This window comes from Nipponia nippon, unplaced genomic scaffold, assembly GCF_047370975.1.
Source record: "Nipponia nippon isolate SJK-2023a ecotype South Korea unplaced genomic scaffold, ASM4737097v1 scaffold_11, whole genome shotgun sequence".
NCBI classification, from domain to species: domain Eukaryota; kingdom Metazoa; phylum Chordata; class Aves; order Pelecaniformes; family Threskiornithidae; genus Nipponia; species Nipponia nippon.
The window spans coordinates 11964782-11986429 of record NW_028262302.1 but is presented as its reverse complement, the minus strand read 5'-3'; the positions used below and the strand labels follow the sequence as shown (position 1 = coordinate 11986429).

At 40.5% G+C, this 21648-nt stretch overlaps 1 protein-coding gene across 2 annotated transcripts in view; it reads left to right on the top strand.

The window, feature by feature from the left end:
• KCNK10 (potassium two pore domain channel subfamily K member 10) overlaps nucleotides 1-21648 on the top strand; it is a 68192-nt gene that overhangs the window by 23987 nt on the left and 22557 nt on the right. For both annotated transcript variants that reach the window (XM_009475908.2, XM_087746990.1), the window contains 3 exons: nucleotides 851-1179; nucleotides 11393-11510; nucleotides 14706-14866. In XM_009475908.2, coding sequence (XP_009474183.1) covers nucleotides 851-1179; nucleotides 11393-11510; nucleotides 14706-14866 — 608 coding nt within the window. The remainder of the gene's footprint in view (nucleotides 1-850; nucleotides 1180-11392; nucleotides 11511-14705; nucleotides 14867-21648) is intronic.

Genomic DNA, 21648 nt, shown 5'->3' with positions numbered 1-21648 from the left:
CACTGGCAACAGAGAGTGGGGAAGTGTGATGCTGAGACACCTGAATTATTTGGAGGTGAGCCAGCTTTGATTTGGATGCCTTGGTAGCTTGACACAGTGGTCAGGCTAATAAGTCTGGCTGGAAGTCAGGGCTTATTAGCTCTGATGTACTGCTAAGGTTGCGTGAGCTACACAGTGTCTCAGTCCCAAGCTGGGAAGTCCATCATTGTGCTGGCATGTGAGTGACTTTGACCTCAGATATCTAGTATGCTTTGGCTGAAGAATGATTTATGCTAAAATTTGTGAAGCTTCCAGGCTTTAAGAACATTTTCAGAAATGATGGTTTTGTGAATCCATGTAAGTAATATGGGCCTGCTTATGTTGGCGAGCCAAACAGCATTGCGGCTTGCAAAGCATTTTCTGTTTCTGTCAATACCAGGCCATGTAGTGATCACTGATCATTAACAGTTCAATTTCCTAGCGCTATTAATACTATTAGTATTATGATTTAAGGACATAAATCACTGCCAGGGTCCCTCATCAAACACCACCTTGTGTAATTTATATCCTACCTAGTCAAAATTTTCATGTTCTTATTGGATAAATGGTTTTCTGCATCCTGATTTTTTTGTGTATGCAACTGGCCTGTCCAGTTCTAGAGGTAATGGGTGAAGCAAACCCTTGAGGTGGCTTGTGTATGGATGGACAAAACACACGTGGAGCCTTCCAGATGAGAAGAATCACATCTATGTGAATAACATGGTTGATGCAAAAGTCTTGAAAATGGTATTTAGGAAAGTTGTATCTTAAGATCAAGATCATACCCTTAGGGATTTGATTTTGAATAAGAATTTTTTACTTTGTGTTTCAGTGGCTGTTCCCTCACCAGTGCCAGCTTGTGAACCCAAGCCCAAAACTAACGGGCATTACCCAGCTCCACGACTCTCTGTTTCCTCCCGAGCCACTGTTGTTGCTACCATGGAAGCGCCTTCTCAAGGCCTGCAGACAGTCATGAAGTGGAAAACAGTGGTGGCCATCTTTGTCGTGGTGGTAGTTTACCTGGTGACAGGAGGACTCGTCTTCCGTGCCCTGGAGCAGCCCTTCGAAAGCAGGCAGAAGAACACAATTGCGCTAGAGAAGGCTGACTTTCTTCGGGAGCATGTTTGTGTAACCCAGCTAGAGCTGGAGACGCTGATTCAGGTAGGCCACGTGAAGAAGACAGTACTTCTTGGGAGTTAGGATTAACAGCTTGGTGGTTCATTGATCAGCTGAGTTGGCGGGGAACAAAATTATTCACAGAGCCCTTGCAATGGGCAGTGTGAAAAGCAGGCTCTTTCCCAGTCATTTTAAAGTGCGGGAAACAGAAACTATGTCTCCAAAACATTGCAAATAGACGTTAAATGTATTCACTAGAATAATAAAAAATGTGTGCAAAGAAAATCAGAACTTAATATCTGAAAGAAATTTTTGTGAGAGGTGACAGATTTGCAAGACATTTGCCCATAATCTCTGTAAAATTTCAAATGATATTCAGTTCTTAATTCTTCCTCCAAAATTAAACACAGCAACCAGGAGAGTAAACAGAAAATGACAGGTGGGAATTTTGAAAAAAATATTCAGCCAAGAATTCTGAACATACTGGTATATTAATTTACAGGTTTACTATTGCAAATTTTAGGTAAATGAATGATGAAGAAGTATACAATTAAAAATAGAAAATAACTGGCATTTAAGAACTACAGAATTATTAGTCTGGTCTAGTATGCAAAGCTTTAGAATCAATTTTGAAGGAAATAAATATCAAGTATGTAGGGATAAGTGGAAAATGGAATAACATGCAAGAAAGGTCTATCAAGGATAGTTATCTTTCACTGATTAAAACTCTCGACAAGGAAAGTATTATGGATCTTACAAGACTTCAGTAGAGTATCTTCTAGGATCCCATGTAGAAACCTATCAGTTAGCCTGGAGAAAATAGAGGTTAGATAAGAAATGTCAGATACCTAAGGAATATATTCCAAAGCTGAACTTCAGCCTCATATTTCAGACCTGAATTTGTGTCTGAGACTTCCAAGAGCACAATGTGTTTCCCTCTGGGGTGTCACACCAGAGCTCCGTTGTGATTTCAGGCTGTTTGAAAGAACACAGAGCTATCCCCTGGATTCTTATGTCCATCCGCCCAACTGTGTTATAAAACCTTTCTATAAGTGAATCAAATTTATAAGCTTAGTATTTCTTTTAAGAAGCTGTTCCAGTATGTCATTGCTGTGATGGAAAAAGCATTCTCCTACTTTTCAGCCTAAACTCGTTCAGTTTCCTTGTAGTTGGTCTTCCACAGACAACGTCTCAATGCTTAATTGATTCCTCTCCCTTGCCCACACGTGTAGACAGCAATGCTTTTCTGCCTCTCCGAAGCAAAATAAATTCTTTCTGTTTCTTTGCAGATAGATGTGGGCTCTCCCTGCTTGTGCTCTGTGTTCACAGAAGACAGGTCAGTTCTGAGTCAGAAGCTGTGTACCTCTACCTTTGGGCAGCCTGGTACTGTAGCTAAGAAGCCAAACCTGCTTCAGCAGGAAGCGGTATTGTGCTGATGTGACTATACAGCTTTTGGATCAGGGCTGGCTTGGATCACATCCTTCATCTGTCTGCAAAAGACAGGTGAACATGTTTGGTTGGCAGGGTGAATTCTGTTTGGGGATATTGGTTCAGATGTGTTTCTCATGGCAGTGTTGCAAAGATCCATATGTCCCTCAACTCCTTAGGTATAATGTGTGCTGGCTGATTAAAGGATTTTTAAAAAATGCTAAAAGCAAGAAGCTTGTATTCCCTTGATGGGAACACCACTATTAAAAGATATGCAAAATGCTTTCTTTTCAAGCAGAAAACAGAACACATAACAGATGCAACAAGCAAAGCACCTCCACAGGATGGTAGACTTCTGTATGGACTGCAGTACAAAGATTGCTAAATAGCCCCTGTTCTCTAGCCTAAGCTATGTACCAGTGTTAATTTTTTATTTTACACAATATTTTTCCTTATTTCACCTCAAAAGTGGTGACACCAAAATAAAAAACAGGCATACCATGTCAGCAGAAGGCAGATATTCTGAACAAACCTTATCATCTCCTGAGATTTCAGTATGTCCTCAGGCATTACACTGGGTAACTGGAAATCATTTTGCAAAGGTAAATTAAATGGGTTTAGCAGCTTAGCATGTTTATGTCTTAAGGCCAAATGATGTGAAATATTGAAACAGATTTGTCAATAAAGAACAAGTTCCTTTGGATTATTCTGTATGTCTGGGAGTGAAACTGGCTCCAGGGACATAGTTGGGTATGCTGATACAGAAAACTGTGATTGTAACCGACTTGCACAGAACAGTGAACCACTGCTTGAAGATAATGTCAGGGGGTTAATGTTGTGTTTTCATGCCTTCATGTTGATGATCTCAAAAGTGACATCTCCCTGGCTGGCACAATGCATTTCTGCATTGCACCAAATGCTGCATCTGCCTTTACAACTGTGATTTCAGACTGATGTGGCAACCTCCTGGCTGCTGTGCTGTGTGCAGTCAGCACCTGGCTACCGCTAAGGGAGCTATTTATAATTAATGTTATTTGACTACCTGAAAGCCTTTAGATGAACACAGATCATACTCTCCAAAATGACTGTGTTGATTCACCTCTGTGCTTTGGAGAATATGGAAAAAATACAAAAAGAGAGACCTTAGAACTGGCATATATCCTTTTACTGTGGGGGTGGCTCTGGAACAATCTTTTAAGGAGAAGACGAAAGGAGTGTCATGGTCTTTACAAGGCTAATGATGGAAAAAATTATCCCTTTGCCTAAATTTCAATCTTTCAAAGGACTCTACTTTGGAAAACCTGTAAGGAAGATGTACGGCACTATATGAGGAAGCTGTTAAAATTTAGTGTGGATGAGACATCCTTTCCAACTTGATCTCCCATAACCCATTGCAAATATTAGCACTAGTAGCACAAATGTGAATTGCTGAGTCCAAACTGTGAATTTCATTCATAGAATTCAGAAGTAATATAGTGATGAAAGCAGTGCAAATCCCTAGGAAGATTCAAAGGATTTTAAATTTGTGTTTCTCTCTTGGGTTTTGGTTCAGGTCTGTCTAAAACTAACACAATGACAGATGATTTTTTTCATAACAATAACAAGTATTTCACAGTGCAGTTTATATTGTCCAAAGTCACCTGAAGTGAAAGTTCTTAACTGTACATTTTTAAAGCCCATTTCTGCTTCTGAAGACATCTGTTGCAGTGAAGCAAGTTCGTTATTTAATGCCTTATGTGATCTACAACTTGGCACAATGGTGAATACCAGAATAAGAAAATGACAAAATCATGTGCTCTATCTCGAGACCTTTGAGTTTTCAGAGTTAGGGAGAACTGAAAATCTAAAATATGCTAAAAGACAATGAAACTTCAGATGCTTCAAGTACATTTAGTTGTATTGTACCCATTTGAACCAATAGCAGAAAGCAGGACTCAAGTGACTGGAAATACAGTTGAAAAGAAAAATAACGTTGGTAGTTACACCTGCTAACATATTACATAACTTTTTTTTTGTTCTTTTATGTCATAGCATAAGCTTATTAGTAGCTGGGGTCAGAAAGAAGTCATCTTGCCTTTGTAATAACGCACACTTAGAGTGTTTAATGGGGAGATTATGCCTCTCAGAAATATCAGACATTATCTATCATTAGGAGAGGCAGGCAGGAAGACCATCAATGTGTTTTGGCAAAGTAATTCCTATGGACCTGATAAATGTATTCATACTCTCTTTCTATGTAGCCTGTGCACCGTGTATGAGTAAATACTTTTGTCATGTGTCATAATGAGCCCTCCACAATGACGTAAAATAGAGTGGCTTGCTACTGTAAGAAGTTACTTAGGTTATTGGCAGGCTGCTTTCTTCTTCCTTTTCCTTCAGGGTTTAATTTAGGAGTGTGAGTGATTATAGTATAAAAAAAAAAAAAATCACCCACCTGGGAACTAAGTCGTATTATCAATGGCCACTAATGACTACAGCAACTCATTAGAGTTAGCCTGTAAGCTGAAAAGGAAGCAGAGCTAGAAATAAGCTAGTCAGGGTTTACTGGCAAGTTATATGTTAGTAAGAGTTCATATTTTGGATAGGCACTTTTGATTAGTGTTCTGAACTACTTTTGCCCTGAAGGTAAGCAAGAAAGGGAACATCCTGGAAAGATGTTTCAGTTTTCAGCTGCTTGACAGGTTCACTAGTGTCATAAGCCAGCTTGTCTTTTCAGGGTGTTTCCTTGTAAAATGAAGAGAACTTGGATGGCTTTCATGTTCTAGAAGAAAGCTCTAGAAGGAGCAGAAAAAGAAAGCATTTTGAGTTAACTGTGGGGAAGACTTGCCTGTTGCTGAAGACAGGAAAAGACTATTTGAACTGTGAAGAAAAACAATGGTAAATATCTGATTATTGAACCTTCTGCCTGTGCCTCTGGAGGTTGTCTTCTACATGTCCCAGCTTCCCTTCTGCCCCTGATCTTTATTTTACCTTTTCCCCCTAAAAGGATATGAACAAAGAATTCAGACCTCTTGGGTCCTGTCTAAGTTGGTGCAGGCACCCTAGTTGTAACTAACTTCAGTCCGGAGATACTCCAGTTGTAATACAAGACAGACTGAGCCTAGGATGCTGCAGAAGTCTACAGCTGTCCTGTAGCTATGTTGCTTCCAGACCTTAGCTAAGAAATTTGCAGGGAGCTAAGCCCTTTGGACTTAGATGTCTGTGCATGTCCTTTGTTGAATGCTGTAGGTCTGCCCTCTGACACAGCTCATGCACGGCAATCAAATCACTGTAAGTGTAGGTAGATCACTATCTGGCTGATTGTCACCTAAAGACCTTTATGGGATAGGCAGAAATATTTAAGGGATGGGCTTTCAAAGCTTATTACTTTTGATTATACCTGAATAAAAATTGCTGGCCTTGGTCCTTCGAAAATGCTGTCGTAGAAAAGTGAATAAATGGGAATTTATAATGAGGATCCCTTAATCACTGTATGAGGGGTGGTGAGAATAAGTAGAGAGGTAGGGAGTACAGAGAAAAGTTATTAAGGAATTAGTCTTTAAAAGCTAGTTGTGAATGAGAAGCATCCCAATAATCATCATAGAGAAACATCAGAGCATGAAAGGCATTTGAAACAACTTTTTGTATGCTTGATAGGAATCTGCTTGGAAAAGAATTGTAGAGGGAGATAATCGTTATTGGATTAGCATGATCTGTGGAGAGGAATTAATGGAACTAGAAAAAAGATGACAAGAATTTTCTTTACTTATCAAATTCCTATCCTTGGTTACACATAGGGTACATCCTTTGAGTAGCTCAGCACTCAAGAAGGATATTATGCTTGTCCTTGGAAAAGATTTGCCTTCTTCATGCCTGGGATCTTATTGGAGAAATTAAAGAAACATGAAAAAGTGAACCAGGTAAAAGCCTTTCTTTCCAGAGAAACCAGAGACAGCCTGTTTGGTTCCTGTCTCCTCATCAGCTGCGCTAGCTCCCAGCTATCTTCTTGCCTATGGGCATAACTCTAGACTTTTTCTTGATATAATTGTCTTAATTAGTGACCAAGGTACCTAATACATTAGTGAAGGCTGGCATGTACTCACTCACACACCAGGGAGGATCAGATGTGTGAGTATCTGGGCACAATGAGCACCGCCTGCACCCCAGGGGACAGGGAGCTGGCAGCTGTGGACCCCCCCCTGCCAGCCAGGGGAGCATGGCTGTCCGGGGGCAGCCAGGGGCATCCCCCAGCCCAGGCTGTCAGGCACCTCCCTGAGGATACAGACGGGCTGAAGCTTGGCTGGGACATCAGCCCACGGGTCAGGCCCCAGCTCAGCAGAGCCTGTGGCTGGGCCTGGCAGGGCTGCAAGGAGCTGGAGCCCGACACTTGCACAGCATCTCTGGGGCAGGGACTGAGACAGTGAAACCCCAGTAATTTCTATTTGGTATAAGGAGAATATAATTGATTTTATCCATAGAGAAGAGATACTGTTTCAGTCTTGGGGGCAGGGCGAGGACTCGACACGTAGTGAGACAAGCGGGTGTTCACTATACCTTTCTTGGGACTTTGAGTCCTGTATGTTAACAACTAGGCAGCCCAGGCTGGGCCCGTGCCTCATAGCCTTTAAACATTGCTGCCTGAATATCAACAGGTAGAATTGATAAAGTCTGTTCCAGATTGAGATGGAGTCTGGATTGCGCTCTCTTGGGGAATACAGGATTCAGTCATCCCAGTATCATCACATATGCTGGGTTTTTGCTTTGGTGTTTGCCTTCAATCCCATGCAGATTAACCAGACCATGTCTTTTTGGTTACAGAGGGACTGTGGTGTGCTGATACCAAAGAGACCAAGAGTAAAATACACATCTAAACAATGATAGGGAACCAAACTGAAAATTGTGATGAGAAATATATATTTTTTAAAAAAGTAATACTGGGTACTTGGATTTACTTTGATAGTTTTGTCATTTCCCTCACTCCTATCTGCCTACCGGCTTTAGGACACATCTGTTACTTGAACAGCAAGAAAGACAATTTCAGCCCCTTAAGATATTCCAAGTTATTGTCTTCCCTGAATGGGTGGCATTTCAAAAGATAAATTACCATAGATTAATAATTATTCATTTAAGAAGAATGCTTTTTGAATTCATAAAAAATATTGAAAAAATGTTGTGCACTGTGCATGTAACTCCTCTTGAGAAGGAAGAGGGGATCAGGAAAGGAGTAAGTGTGAAACAGGTATGGGCTCTTTGATGACCTGTTACTTTTGAGGATACTTCAACTACAAAAATACCTGAAACTACTAGTTTAAAATGTCTTAACTGTGGAAGGTTTGCCAACAGAGTGGTTAGCACTCTGGAAATTGGTTCTTTCCCTACTCCAAGGTAACCTGAAGATGCCGCTCTTCAGGTCATGCTGCAAAGCCCATCTGACGTTTCACAGATGGGAAACTGTTGTAAAATTTCATGGTCTGTGTGAACTGGGAGAGTCTTGCCAGTGACAGTGTTCTTGAGTTTTGTGTCAGTCTTCATCTAGCAGGATACTTCTGTGTAGGTGGACTTGTGGTGGTAGTAAGGCATCCTTTACTCATTGCATGACCTGAAACTGCATATTTAAGTGCTGCTAACTGCAGCGCTGCTCTCCTCTTACTGCTCCCTTTCTGTCCTCCATCGCTGTATGCAAAATATTATGTATTAAGAGACAGCATTGGGATAGTTGGATATTTATAAATGAATGATGTCAGTCAAGCTTTAAAGAAAAAATGAATTTGTTCTGGATGAGAAGGCAGCCTGAGAAGCTCAAAGCTACCTAAGGCAACAGGACACTCCTTCACTTCAGGGGTTAGTGCTTGGCCCTAATAGACTTGCTAAACTGTGTAAACTCAAATGTGATTAAAGTGTTGTAATTAGCTCGCTGACATTCACACACTCAAGGGGAAGGCAAGCGGCATTCCTTGGCAGAAGTAACATGCCAGGGTAGGTGACAGTGTGTCATGGCCTATTTAAACAGGCAACCTGTCTGTTATGCTGATTTATGCTCTTCTGGGTAAACAAACAAATGATCTCTGCTTTCACACCACCTGCAATATGCCAGCAACTGGTACAGAAGCCCTTTCAAAGGGTTTGGTCCTAAACACTTCCTTTCTCTATATCCCTGTTTCTTGAGGTATGGAGAGGTGCTGAGGAACCCTGGCTTTCTGCCCACATGAAATGCAACCAGTTCAGTCTGGAGCTTGCTCATGCTGTAATTTTGCAATCGGCTTAGCCTGGCATGTAGCAGCTATACTGTTAAAATAGGCTGTCCCGTACTGATCTCTTTAGATATGCCTGGCCTCTGTTCTTGTCCATGCACCCCTTCTCCCACTCCTTTCCCTTTTTGTGGGGCAATGGGATGAATAACTAAAAACTCGGGAGCAGAGCTGAAACTAGCCCAAGGAAAAAAAGATGGTAGAGGAAAAAAAGATGGTAGAGGAACATTTGCGACGATGAAGTCAGTTGGAAATATAGGCAAAAAGTGAGTGAGGAAAAGTGCAGCATGGAAGGGGAAGAAAAGAAAAAAAATGTGATAAATGAGCCATCAGAGGGAAGAGGTGAATGAGGAGAAAAGTGTATCATGAAAGCTAGGGATAGAAGAGGCATTAAATGGATGTATTTAAAAGTCAGTGCTAAAAGCACAAGAGAATATGAGGTTATAGAGAAGATCAGGAGAGAAATCATAGACAGGAACAGATGAGAAGTGGGGCAATGGTAAAATAGAATGGTTAACCTTGCTTTGCACACGGACTGCATAGAAAAAGGCGAAATAAAAAATCACAGTGACAATTCATAGATCATAAGTCAGAGGGCAAAGAGAAGTGGTTAAAAGAAATGGAATAAGAAAGTCAAAACAAACTTGTATTGATAGGTGGGAATTCTGTGTTGAACAAAGTCAAAGAAAGAGAGGCTGTAGAGGCAGCACATTGCCTCTCCTGTTGAGCCCAGCAATAAGCTCACTGAAATAACCAAGGCTAAAGGCTGGTGGCAACATATACAAGGAGGTGCAAATATCAGAGTGAGAGAGAAGGGGAAGATCTGGCAGTAGCAGCATGATAATAGCAACATGAAGTGAGGTTGGAACAGGAGAAAGGCAAAGAGCTGGAAATGGTAAGAAGCAGAAAGAGAGAAGCTTGGTTCCTTTGCATTGGTTTTGTGGAAATTAATCTCAGTTGGGAACATTTGGGAAGGAGAGGTTTACTTTGAATGGCAGTCATTTTAGCTGCTGTTCCAGAGTGATGTCTGAATTTCTCTACAATGGGCAATAGATTGCATGAGATCTACAAGCAACTAGAGAATATGTACCAAAGGGCATCTCAAAAGTGAACTTAGAGCAATTCAGCTGAATGTGCCAGGTGCAATGAGAGATTGTTGTGGTTTAACCCCAGCTGGCAACTAAGCACCACACAGCTGCTCGCTCACATCCCCATGGTGGGATGGGGGAGAGAATCAGAAGAGTAAAAAGTGAGAAAACTCATGGGTCGAGATAAAGACAGCTTAACAAGTAAAGCAAAAGCTGCGCATGCAAGCAAAGCAAAGCAAGGAATTCATTCACTTCCCATTGGCAAGCAGGTGTTCAGCCATCTGCAGCAAAGCAGGGCTCCACCATGCATAATGGTTACTTTGGAAGACAAAATGCCATCACTCCAAACGTCCCCTCCTTCCTTCTTCTTCCCCCAGCTCTATATGCTGAGCATGACGTCATACGGTATGGAATAGCCCTTTGGTCAGTTGGGGTCAGCTGTCCCAGCTGTGTCCCCTCCCAGCTTCTTGTGCCCCCCCAGCCTGCTCGCTGGTGGGGTGGGGTGAGAGGCAGAAAAGGCCTTGACTCTGTGTAAGCACTGCTCAGCAGTAACTAAACCATCCCTGTGTTATCAACGCTGTTTCCAGCACAAATCCAAAACATAGCCCCATACTAGCTACTATGAAGAAAATTAACTCTACCCCAACCAAAACAAGGACAGAGGCTGATGTGTTTAGCTCAATATTCCCTTGGACTGTGAAGCTGCAATGGAAGGCAAATGCATATGTCCCCATGATACAATATGGTGCATTTTTAGAAATTCCCAAGCAAACATTCAGCAGGCTGATATGTCTGCCTGGTTTGATTCAGTGCTGTGTGAAACATAGGACCGTGAGCTGGAAGCAGTATAGCTACCTCAGCTTCTGTTCTGAATTAAGTTCATTCAAGTTCTAGCTGGGAGTCTCTGTACCGTGCTATATTTGTGGACATGCGATCGTGTCCAGTGTGGCAACTGGGAAGTTCTAGCTGATCACAAAGTTGTTTCATGATGTTTCCATAGCTGTCCTATTTGTTCATGTCAGATGGGATATATATATCCTATTTTTTCTTTAGTTAGCATAAAATATAAATAACAATCAATTATTAATTGTCTGGGAATTAAAGTCCTTGGCTGACTAGCTTCAGTTGACTTCATGAACATTACTTGTATTTATCACCCTTCTTGCTGCTTCTAACATCAGCTGTTCCCATTGGGGAATTTTTCCTTTGGCAGTTATTGCTACAACAACGATAGTTATGGATCTCTGTGGTGTCGGTCCTCTACTTCTCAATTGCTTTGTGTCTTTTGTCATTTGTCTATGCATTGTGTCTTTCTTCCACCTTAACTGCTATCTAGTTTAGTCATATATTCAGCTCTCATGTACAGAGGATGCTACTATACTTTGAGCAGGTATTAAAAAGTTTAAATCTAAGCTGTTCCCATGGTCCTAGAAATTTCCCCTTGGAGCCTATACCGACTTGCATAGGATATGGTAAGGCATGCCTAAGGCTAATTTGTTGTCTCTTTCTTTGCAGCATGCTATTGATGCTGATAATGCAGGAGTCAGTCCCATAGGAAATTCCTCTAACAACAGCAGTCACTGGGACCTTGGAAGTGCCTTTTTCTTTGCTGGAACAGTCATCACAACAATAGGTATGTTTACTGTTTATCTTTTAAAATACATAGTCACACTGAGACCTGGATAATGAAATAAATTTGAGGAAGGTAGATTACAAAGAAATAAAGTGTCTGAACTATATTTCTCTCAATTCTCAGAAGGCATGCCTCTGCTATGTGTCAAGGGCATTGAGCCTCTGGGTAAATATCAGAAGCTGTTTACACAATTAGGGTAGAATAGCAATGCCGAACTAAAAACAAGTAGCACTGATGTAGCTAAGGCTTTATAACCCTGTTCTGATTTAGATGCAGGTGATCTTAATTTTCACTAAAAAGATCAAGAACCAGTGCCCAATGAAAGAACTATTCTATGGTTGTTGGGAATTTGGATTTTAACAGTACAGCTGAATTTACCTGTAAGGGTAACTTTCTTCCTAAGTACATCGATTCATTTTGGCTTATGCTCTGAAGTCTGATATGAGTAATTCTTATACCCTACTCCTTGTAACTAGAAATATATTCATATAAGTATCACATCCTTTTTAAAATCCTTCCTCACTTTCATACTAGTAATTGGAAGGAATTCCACAAATTGTACCATGTGTAAAAAAAAACAACATTTTTTTTTCCATTCTAGAATTCGTGGCCTTGAAATATTGACACATTTCTCTGTATTAGATGAAGGGTATACTGAACTGCTCCATTTACTTTTCTTGAACCACTAATTTTAGTAAGTTCATTATTGAGGCACTTATCATCTGTCCCCCCTATACATTGTGTCCAGTGTCTTTAGTCTCTTGATCTCTGAATGCTGACCTCAGATATGCTAAGGTTTTTATCCTCTCCTCTGCGAGTCAGTTCCTCTCTTAAAGATTGTTCAAGCAGCTGGGATTTCAGAAGATGGTCTGAAGGAAAAAAATGATAAACTGATAAAATAGTTGATGAAGTTAATCTGCTGATAATTATACAGTGGTTTTATAATTTTAAGCTTGTATTTCAGAGGTCAAGAGATCTGATTATTTGGAAATCACTGGCAAATTGTTGCTTTTTATTTGCATTGCCTTTGAGTATTGTTCTGATTTAGATATTGGATGAAGTGCTTCTCCATATTACAACTGTGATGCACACATTGGTGACTGTATAGACAAATAATCTGACAATCGCATAACCCTTCATTAAAGTGTGACAATCTGACTGAATTCTGCAAGTTCTTTAGGCAGGTAATACAACAAAAAAAATCCTGTGGCAGTTACAAGACGTACTGTGGTAATCATCACAAACAGTGGAGTCTATGCCTTTGGCTCTGCCTTTTCTTTGTTGTCAGAGCAAGGGTGAAAGAGCGATTGTATAGAGTGTACTCCTCCCTGTGTTCCTCTATATAGTAAGCTACATTACCATGTATTTTTAATGGTAGCATAAAACCAGCGGGCAGCGAGAAAGAAAACGTTTCTGAATCAAATCTAAGAAAACCCTCTCTTAATATTTGTTTACTCAATAGACCCAAGTGACAAGCTTTTAAATTACTCATTAAAATAAATGCCACTATGTAGGCATAGTTTATGTAGGCATATTCATTGACATCTGCTATTTAAATAACTTATTGAAAAGAGCTTGGATTTTTGCCCATATTTGCTTTAAATTCTCCATGAATGAGATTTTTATAGGCTGCATAAAGTCTATGTATTGTGTCTGGGCATGAAAATTATTTTATTTTATCCACCAGAGCCCTGTTAGGGCTCCTCTTAAGCAGACACTTATCAGACTACCTGGTCAACCTCAGTCTACTGGCCTGTGGAGCCCAGATTTTCTTGGACTTTTAGGAGAAATCTGCGATCATGGATGCAGCCATGAAAAGGACTGTGGGTTGTGGGGGGAGGCAGTGTTGTGTGTCAGCATAGTCCTTTCACCATCACATAACAGAGAGATATATCCAGTGCCACTGTCACAAACCTAACAGGATTAGGACCTGGGAGCTCAGCCTTAATTCCCAAGGACCAGGAGGAATTGCTGTAGGTGATGCAGACACTCTCTTAGATCCCCATCTCTCTGGATGCTCTGTGTTTCCACTTTATTTCATCAGTGATTTGTGACTGTGTGATCATTTTTAATATTCAAATAATTATGTATAGTCAGAATACAAATCTCTATAACATTTCAATAAAGGTAATTAATCTTTAATAAAAAGGTGCAAATATTACTGCCACAATTCATGTTTTTTCTCTTTAAAATTAACATTTTAACAGAAATGCCATAGCTACTGGAGTCAAAACACTCTACATCATAGATTTCTAAGGTTGAATTCACATGAGTGGGGGAGGAAAGGGAAGAAGTGCCTGAACAAACTGTGGTGACTATATGTAGTTTACTGCATAGGACAGGTGGGGAGCTGCCTTTCTGCCAGTATCAGATGTTCCCAATATTTTATTTGGAGTTACAAGGCTGGGAATCGAAATCAAATGTGCCCAAACATGCTTGGGCCAAAATAAGAGTTTTCACTCAGGATACGCAGCTGGATAATTATGTCTTGGTCAGAATCTGTCATCTTTTCAACAGCCCCAGGATACCCTAACAGAGGACGGAAGGCAGGCACGTATGCACCTTTATTACAGCATCAATAATGATTTTTAAATATAAACAGAGTAGGATCTTCAGAGGGAAGGCTTAAAAACATCCTTGTTAAAAGCTATTAAAAAACCTCATGAAATACAAATGTTAGGCTCTTTATTGTCAAATTGAAAGGGGAACTGAATAAAGAATTCAAGGGCAGATTCATGTAGTGTGGGTACAGTTTGGAGGCCACAACGTAACTAATCAGTGTGATGAGGGGCTGAGGAAATTATGAGCTAATCACTGAAAATGAGCCTTGTCAGGTGAATCGCATTCCCGTCAAGAAGTCATTGGCACAGCCCGAGGAGCAGCAGCGTGCAAGCACCAGGCCAGCATGGAGGGATTTTTGTGCCATGATAAGTCAAGCTAGATTAATTAATCAAGCAACAACTTTAGCTAGGACCTGAATCTGTAGAAAATATGGGTAACTGAGGCTACAAGAAGAACTAAATCACAGGGGGTAGCTCACCTGGGAAATGACATCATGCCATGGAAAGTTTGTAAATAGGAATTACATGTGGAACAAATGTATGCCTGCAAGAACAGCAGTTTTTCTAAACACGTTGTTTTTTCTAAAAAGCCATGTATAAGTTCTGAGAGTCTGACAATTGATTTTCTCCTCAGGGTATGGGAACATTGCCCCAAGCACTGTTGGAGGCAAGGTTTTCTGCATCTTGTATGCTATCTTTGGGATTCCGCTGTTTGGCTTCTTGCTGGCTGGGATTGGAGACCAACTTGGAACCATCTTTGGGAAGGGTATTGCAAGGGTGGAAAAAGTTTTCAGAGTAAGTTCACTGTCTGTTTTTTGCTTGTGTTGTATAACTTGCTTTTGTATATATAAAATATATATAACTTTTTTTATAACTGCTTGTTGGACTCGATGATCCTTGTGGGTCCCTTCCAACTCAGGACATTCTATGATTCTATGATTTTAATTCTGTTACTATTACCTGCAGTTCTTTTTACATGTTAGGCACCATGATATATTTACGTGTCTAGTTGAGATGATGGTTAATGTCCTTAGGGGCCTCTGTAGTCAGTGGAGAGAAATAGACTTCTCTAAATGGTGATGCAGGGGCTGTAGATCAGGTGCTGAATTTCCTTCTTGAGGATATCTCTGGGGAATGCATCTCCTAAGCTAGATTCCTTACAAGGACTGGTTGTAAAACAGCCTTCAAAACACCGCAGGTTACCTTGGACATGTATGTCCATTCACTGAAAACAGAGAGAAGGTAGTATAACTTCTGGAGGAACAGGGATGCAGAGTAGGTCCCGACTGTATTACTAATAAAGTCTAAAAGACTTGGAAAGCAGGGTTACTGGAGTGAATGTGAACTTGGGAACAGAGATGGCCGAGTGATATGCTTTCACTGCAAGAGGACAGATGCGTCGGAGCAGATCTGCAGCTGCAAAAAGTGGCATAATGCCACTGACTGGAATTGTCTTCATGGTACTTACCTGCCCTGCTTACCATGGGTACATCCTACACTAGATTTCTGTATAGACTTTCTCATATGTAATTTCCCTTCATGTTGCCAGTACCCTCTATTTTTGAGTCTGTATCACCATAAGCAATTCTTTTGCAAGCCGTGCCGCAGACCTGGCAAATGCTGTTTTGCTAATTTGCCAATGGTTCACTTCAGGGATTCTCTCTTTGAAGCAGAACTTCTAGAAGTGACCTGTGTGATGCTTCCCTTGGAGGCGGCGTAACTGGAGGTAAGTCTTTCCAGGGACGGAGTGGATGAGAAGCTGTCCAAGCTGGTTAGTTTAATAGGCATCTATTTCTAAAACATTCCCACAGATGAGAGCAAATTACTTGTAACTGTTTTTGAAAGGAAGTAATTGAGTATTAGACTGGAGTATGAGCAATTTCCCTTTTGATTAAATTACTGTGAAGTGTCCCAGACCAGCCATAAGGAGTATCTCTCAGGCTAAATGTGGAAAAAGGTGACTAGTGATTATGGGTGAGTAAGCATGTACACGCCTGACTGGAGAGCACTTGAAAATGGCCTACATTTGCATGAAAGGAAATAAGGTTATTGAAAGGTGGCTCAGGTTGGGCCTGCAGAAGTAAACAGAAGTAGCTCAGATCCCTAATTTCTTTTTTACCTAGTTTATTATACCTGCTTCATTTCAAAGGAATCTCTGAACCCTCCAGCCTGCTTCTGCCCAAGAAAAACTACAATCTCGAGGTTGTGATATGAATTGAGAGTCAGAAAATCTTTGATTAATTGCCAACTGTAGTATTGGCTTTCTGGGTGACGTGGACAAGACCATTAAACTGTCAGCATGATAGTTTATGAATAAAATAATACATGCTCTACTTAAAGTATTTTAAGATTCACAGATGAATGCTGATACTAATGTTTCATACAGAATATAACCCTTTGGCACATAATGGGAGTTCTTTTAGTATTCAAAGTACTCCTTCCTTTTCTGGAGTTAATGCAGTTACTTGTTTTTATAACCATCTAAACTATTTCTTTTCCTCCTTGGTATTTTGTCAGCTTCTGAAGTAATTTAGAGATCTGTGGTCCCCTTGTTTAGCCAAGATGTATGTTTATTCCTTTTATTTTGATTCTCATAAATCCATTATATCTATTCTTTTGTGATTCGGTGGATGGGATTATACATAATTTCCTTCAATATTCTTATTAATGAGGTTCAGCTATTTGAAATATTCCTGATATAGTTTACAAGTTACACACATCTTAGTAACTAGTCTTAATATCAGTGGTTTCACTTTATATGATTATTTGCATGACATTTGACATATTACATATGATCATTAATATATTATACATGATATATACTTTATATTGTTAGCTAATGCAGAATATAATAATCATTATAATTTTAGTAATTATGTAATTTATTATCACATTGTTTTTACATTGTTAGGCTCCATAAATGTTTGGACCTAATCAGATGAATCCACAAGTGGAGTAACAGTTCTTGATTTAATCCTGAGCAGTGAACAAAATTTAGTTCAATGTGTAACCCTTGTTTTTCACTTTGTAACTGTCTCCATAATGAACTCAAATTCAGCATGTTTGTGGGTGTAAAGAAACCTTTAAAGAGAGGACATAAAAATTAGGAGAATAGTTAGGAGGAAACTAAAAGGAACAAACATAGGTTACAGATACACTGAAAAGCGTAATGAAATGTTGGGTGGTGTGCCTCACAAATCTTTTGGAGCTAGCTGAAGGGTCACTGAGTGTGCATCAATGATCTAGTGATATAACACATTGAATTTCCAGAAGGCTTTTGACAAGTTTTGTCATCAAAGGCTATAAGGAAATGAAGCTGTGATGAGGTAAGAGAGAAGGTCTCGCACATCAGTAGTTGTTTAAAGGGTAAATGGAGATTAGGAATAGATGGTAGCATTATCGGTGTGATTCTACTGGAGTCCTTGCTGGGATCTTACTGTTTTAACAGAGATGGCCTGGAATGGTTCAGACAAGAGGATGAATATGCACGTGACAGTGTGTGCAAATTATATCTCTGGATGTTTCAGGATAGCTAAAATGGAAGCTGCAAAAGGATGGTAAGATGATAAATGGAATCCGGTGTTGCTGATACAAAATAATGCATATTTCTTAAGTTTGAGGAAAGAACTAATATATTCATACAGGGATAGCATCAAATTTCACTACTCCAAAAGGGACCTGGGATTACTATGCATGGTTGTCTGAAAATAACACTGCAAAACTTAGCAGCAGTTAAAAAGGGAAAAAAGAGCATCAGCAAAGGAGTTGAAAACCAAAAGACCATTTTGGTACTGCACAAATCCATAGTGTACTTGCACCATGAATATCACGTGCCGTTCTAATCATCCCATTTTGAAAAGCAATTAACAGAAATGAAAATCTGTGCTAGGTCTACCCCCACAGGCCTTGTAGCTGAGTCTCTAAGATGGCATTCCCTAGCTACCTGTATTTTGCCTTCTAGTGGGTCCTCAAGGGCAATTTGGGACAGCCCAGCTTGTGCCCTTGGGGAAGGGTATGGAAAGAAACTTTGCATGTGTCCTGGACATTATAATATATCAAGTTTCCATGTTCATATGCCTCAACATTCTGCTTCTGTCTGTCTCCAGTTGCGTCTGTTTATCCCGTTCACCCTTAGGGATGTTCCACGGCTGCTGTCAGGGCAGCCAAGAGTTCCTGAAATCCTTGCAACTTTTTCATTGTCTGTACAGGTGGATGGGATTTGAAGAAAACTTGATCTTGCATTGTGGTTAGGCTAATTTTTGAAGCTAGGTAAGAGGCAGTATGCATACCCTGGCAGGTGGGAAGGAGAGGAAGGTTTCTCTGTCAGCACAGCAGACTTTTTACCCAACACATTTCCTTATCAGGTCTCTTGCTCCATCCAACAGTGTAACTGTGAGCATGGAGCCCATGCCATTCAAGGGACAGCTTGCCCCTGGCATCCCCCAGCATACCTGGAAAGATGAAAGGAGGATTCCTCCCAGAGGAGTTGTGCCAGTGCACTTCTGCTGCCTCTGACATGACCTATGCGGAGCCCCACCAAACCTACATTAATTAGCAGCACAAATTAGAACCTAAGAATGCCATGTTTAGCTATTGCAGTGATCAGCCCACACACTCTGTGGGAATTTTAAGAACAATTTGAACTCCGTAAAAGGGGAAAGAGATCTGCTCTTACTAAATACACACTACCCCCACAGTATGGACAGAATATTTCAGCAGAGGAGCTGGACACATGCCAGGGCTGCTCTTGTAATCCAAAACATTGTCACTATTTCGCTGTGTAGATAACCAGGAAAACAACTATTCATTTGTGACTAGGTAGGGCTGGAAGAATGTAATTGCAAAATAATGCTTTGTAAAAACAGGAACTTCTCATGTACCATTTCAGGAAAAGGAGACACTGGCAGAGTGACGCTGCCTGGGACATGAGGACGTGTCCCAAACACCACACATTGGTTGGGCTATACCATCTGTCCTACTAGAGTAATCGTGTTTGGTACAAGTAAATAAACATTAGCTAGGTCAGAGACGTAAAACAAAGTGTCTCCCACACAACTGCTACCCACTCAGCTACTGCTTATTCCTATATGTCCCATCTTCAGTAATCTGGGGCAGAACCTGGCTACTAGTCTGTTCCCGTATGCATACAGGTGTGATTCCCCGGAAAATGAATATGTAAAGGGTTACCAGATTCGCTATATTCACTGGTCACAAGCATTCAATATCTGGGTTCAGTGATGAATCAGTTCTCCCAGCCCATCTGAGAAAACCATGTATACACTCAAAATCAAATTAAAGTTGATAATTCTTATAAATAATTCTCACCTGGCAAAGCTTCCCAGACACTACAGAAATGAAATATGCATTCCAAGGTGACATAAAACCATAAAAGTAGTATTGTTATCTTACATATGTGAGGGATCTTATGAACAACCTGAGACTGTTTCTATAATAAACAGCAGAACAACCCCATTCTTTTGGCTTGCTCTGTACACACAGAGGCTGCAAGCACCTAAAGATAGAAAGGAAGGCACTCCATAGGCAGAGTGCACAGTTACAGAACACAGCAGCTGTCATTATCATAAGTTAAATATAGACTAAATTCAGATAGTCTTTATTCAAACCTTGTAATAAGTGTTTAGATTCTCACTGGAAGTAGATGGGATGAGCATAACCTGACAGAACTTCCCTCATCTTGCAGCGCAGTACAGATGCAAGCATTCAGCCTGGGCACAATATGCTTCTGAGAGCACTCAGGATTCTCTGGCTCCTAAGGTGAAGCCACTGTGAGCAGTTCCTGGACTTGGTTACTGCTTTCACTTCTCTGGCTTACACCACAACACTGAGGACAGGTCTGGCAACACAGCTGGTAGGGTGTGAATTGCAATACAGGGATGTGAGTCAACAGCCAGAGACAGGGATGGTGGCAAGGCTGCAACCCTGAAGCTCACGTCTCAAGAAAATACGCTACTTTGTGCAGAAACGCAATGCCTCTGTAAACAACTCACACTTCACTGAACCAGGGACTTGTCAGAACAGACACATCTACTACCTGTCTTTCTGTTTTTCAGCTTAGAGAACCTGTTTGCCCATTGATCTCTTGAGAAATGGTTTGTTCTAGATTTAAGAGACATGTCAGTGTTACAAAAATGATATACATCTTTTTTTCTTTTTCTGAAAGATAGCAGTAGGCATTACCTTAAACTTGAAACAGTCCTAGGAAAAGCAGTTCTTAGTTGGAAGATGGGGCTGGGGCTGGGGCAGGAGTAAGAGAAGTCCCGCTGAGCTGGTGGAAAGCTTTCTTTTAGCAACTCCCAAAGCTCTAACTTTCCTAAACTTTGTTGTTTGTCTTTCTGAACACATCAGATCTACCCTAGGTACTCTTTCTCTTAGAGACTCAACTTCTTTTTAGAGACTTTTGGCTTCTCTGATCTCTTTTGTTATTGTACAAGTGACAGGAATTGTCTTTACAAATTCTCTATCCGAAAATGAATGGAAAACAGATTCTGGGAAAGAAACTTTGTACAAGAGAGTAACTGTGCAGAGGAGGAACACTTAAAAATATAGTCTTTTTTTCTTTGTCTCCCCTCTGTCCGTCCATTTGCTCTACTATCTCTCCCCTTGCTCTCTCTCCTCCTCTTCTTTCCCTTGGCTCGCATCAAACCCGTAGTATTATACCCAACACCAGTGTGGGACTGGTGAGTGAGTTCTCAGCAAAGTTTGCTGTTCAAAGAAGTTGTGCAAGGTTTCCTTGAAGTACCACCTTTACCTCTTTTTCCCTCAGATAATGCCGTAGCCCAGGAAGGCCATCTGCTTCTTGCCAGGCAGCCCTCACCCTGTGCTTTCTCTTCCAGCCCCATATCAGCATCGATTCTTCTCATTTTTGGCAGCTGAATCAAACTTTCAGATGGGATCGTTCCCAAAGCTAGAAATTCAAATCCAGATCACTGCTTAGGCAAACCAGTGAAATCATTCTGATTTGCAATCTTGTTACTGAATTCAAAACTTGGGACATGGTTAATAGATAAATGTATTATAACCTAAGTGGTACGTTAGCTAGTAAGATCCTATTTGTAGTTCTGAATATATGGCCTGAAACCTGCATTTATGAGCAGGTTAAGTTAATGGAAGACTGATGGAAAAGTTTCCTCTCCACTTCCTGTCATCTAAACAAAATATACCAAAAATCAGCACAATCTCTTTTGTTTTCTTTTATTGCATTTCATTACTAGCCAGCATCAGTGTGTTATTACATCAGCTGCTAAAAACCCAGAGGATATTAACACCCTATCTTTTCTTTTTTAATATAGTGTTATTCATTGTGATTTTCTGTAAGGACAAAAGCTTTTTTTTTTTTTTTTTTTAATTCACTCAAGAACTTCCACAGGGGAACGGTCCAGCAAAATGATCAATCTGCCATCTGCTGGCATCCTGTCTCTGGACAGAGCTGTCAGGACGGGGTGTGAAATTTAACCTACTGGTGCACATACACAGTATGATTCCAAAATGATACAAGATTTATAAGCTGAAATTTCAGTGTTCAGAGGACAGCCTAACAATTTCCTGGGTGATTTCCA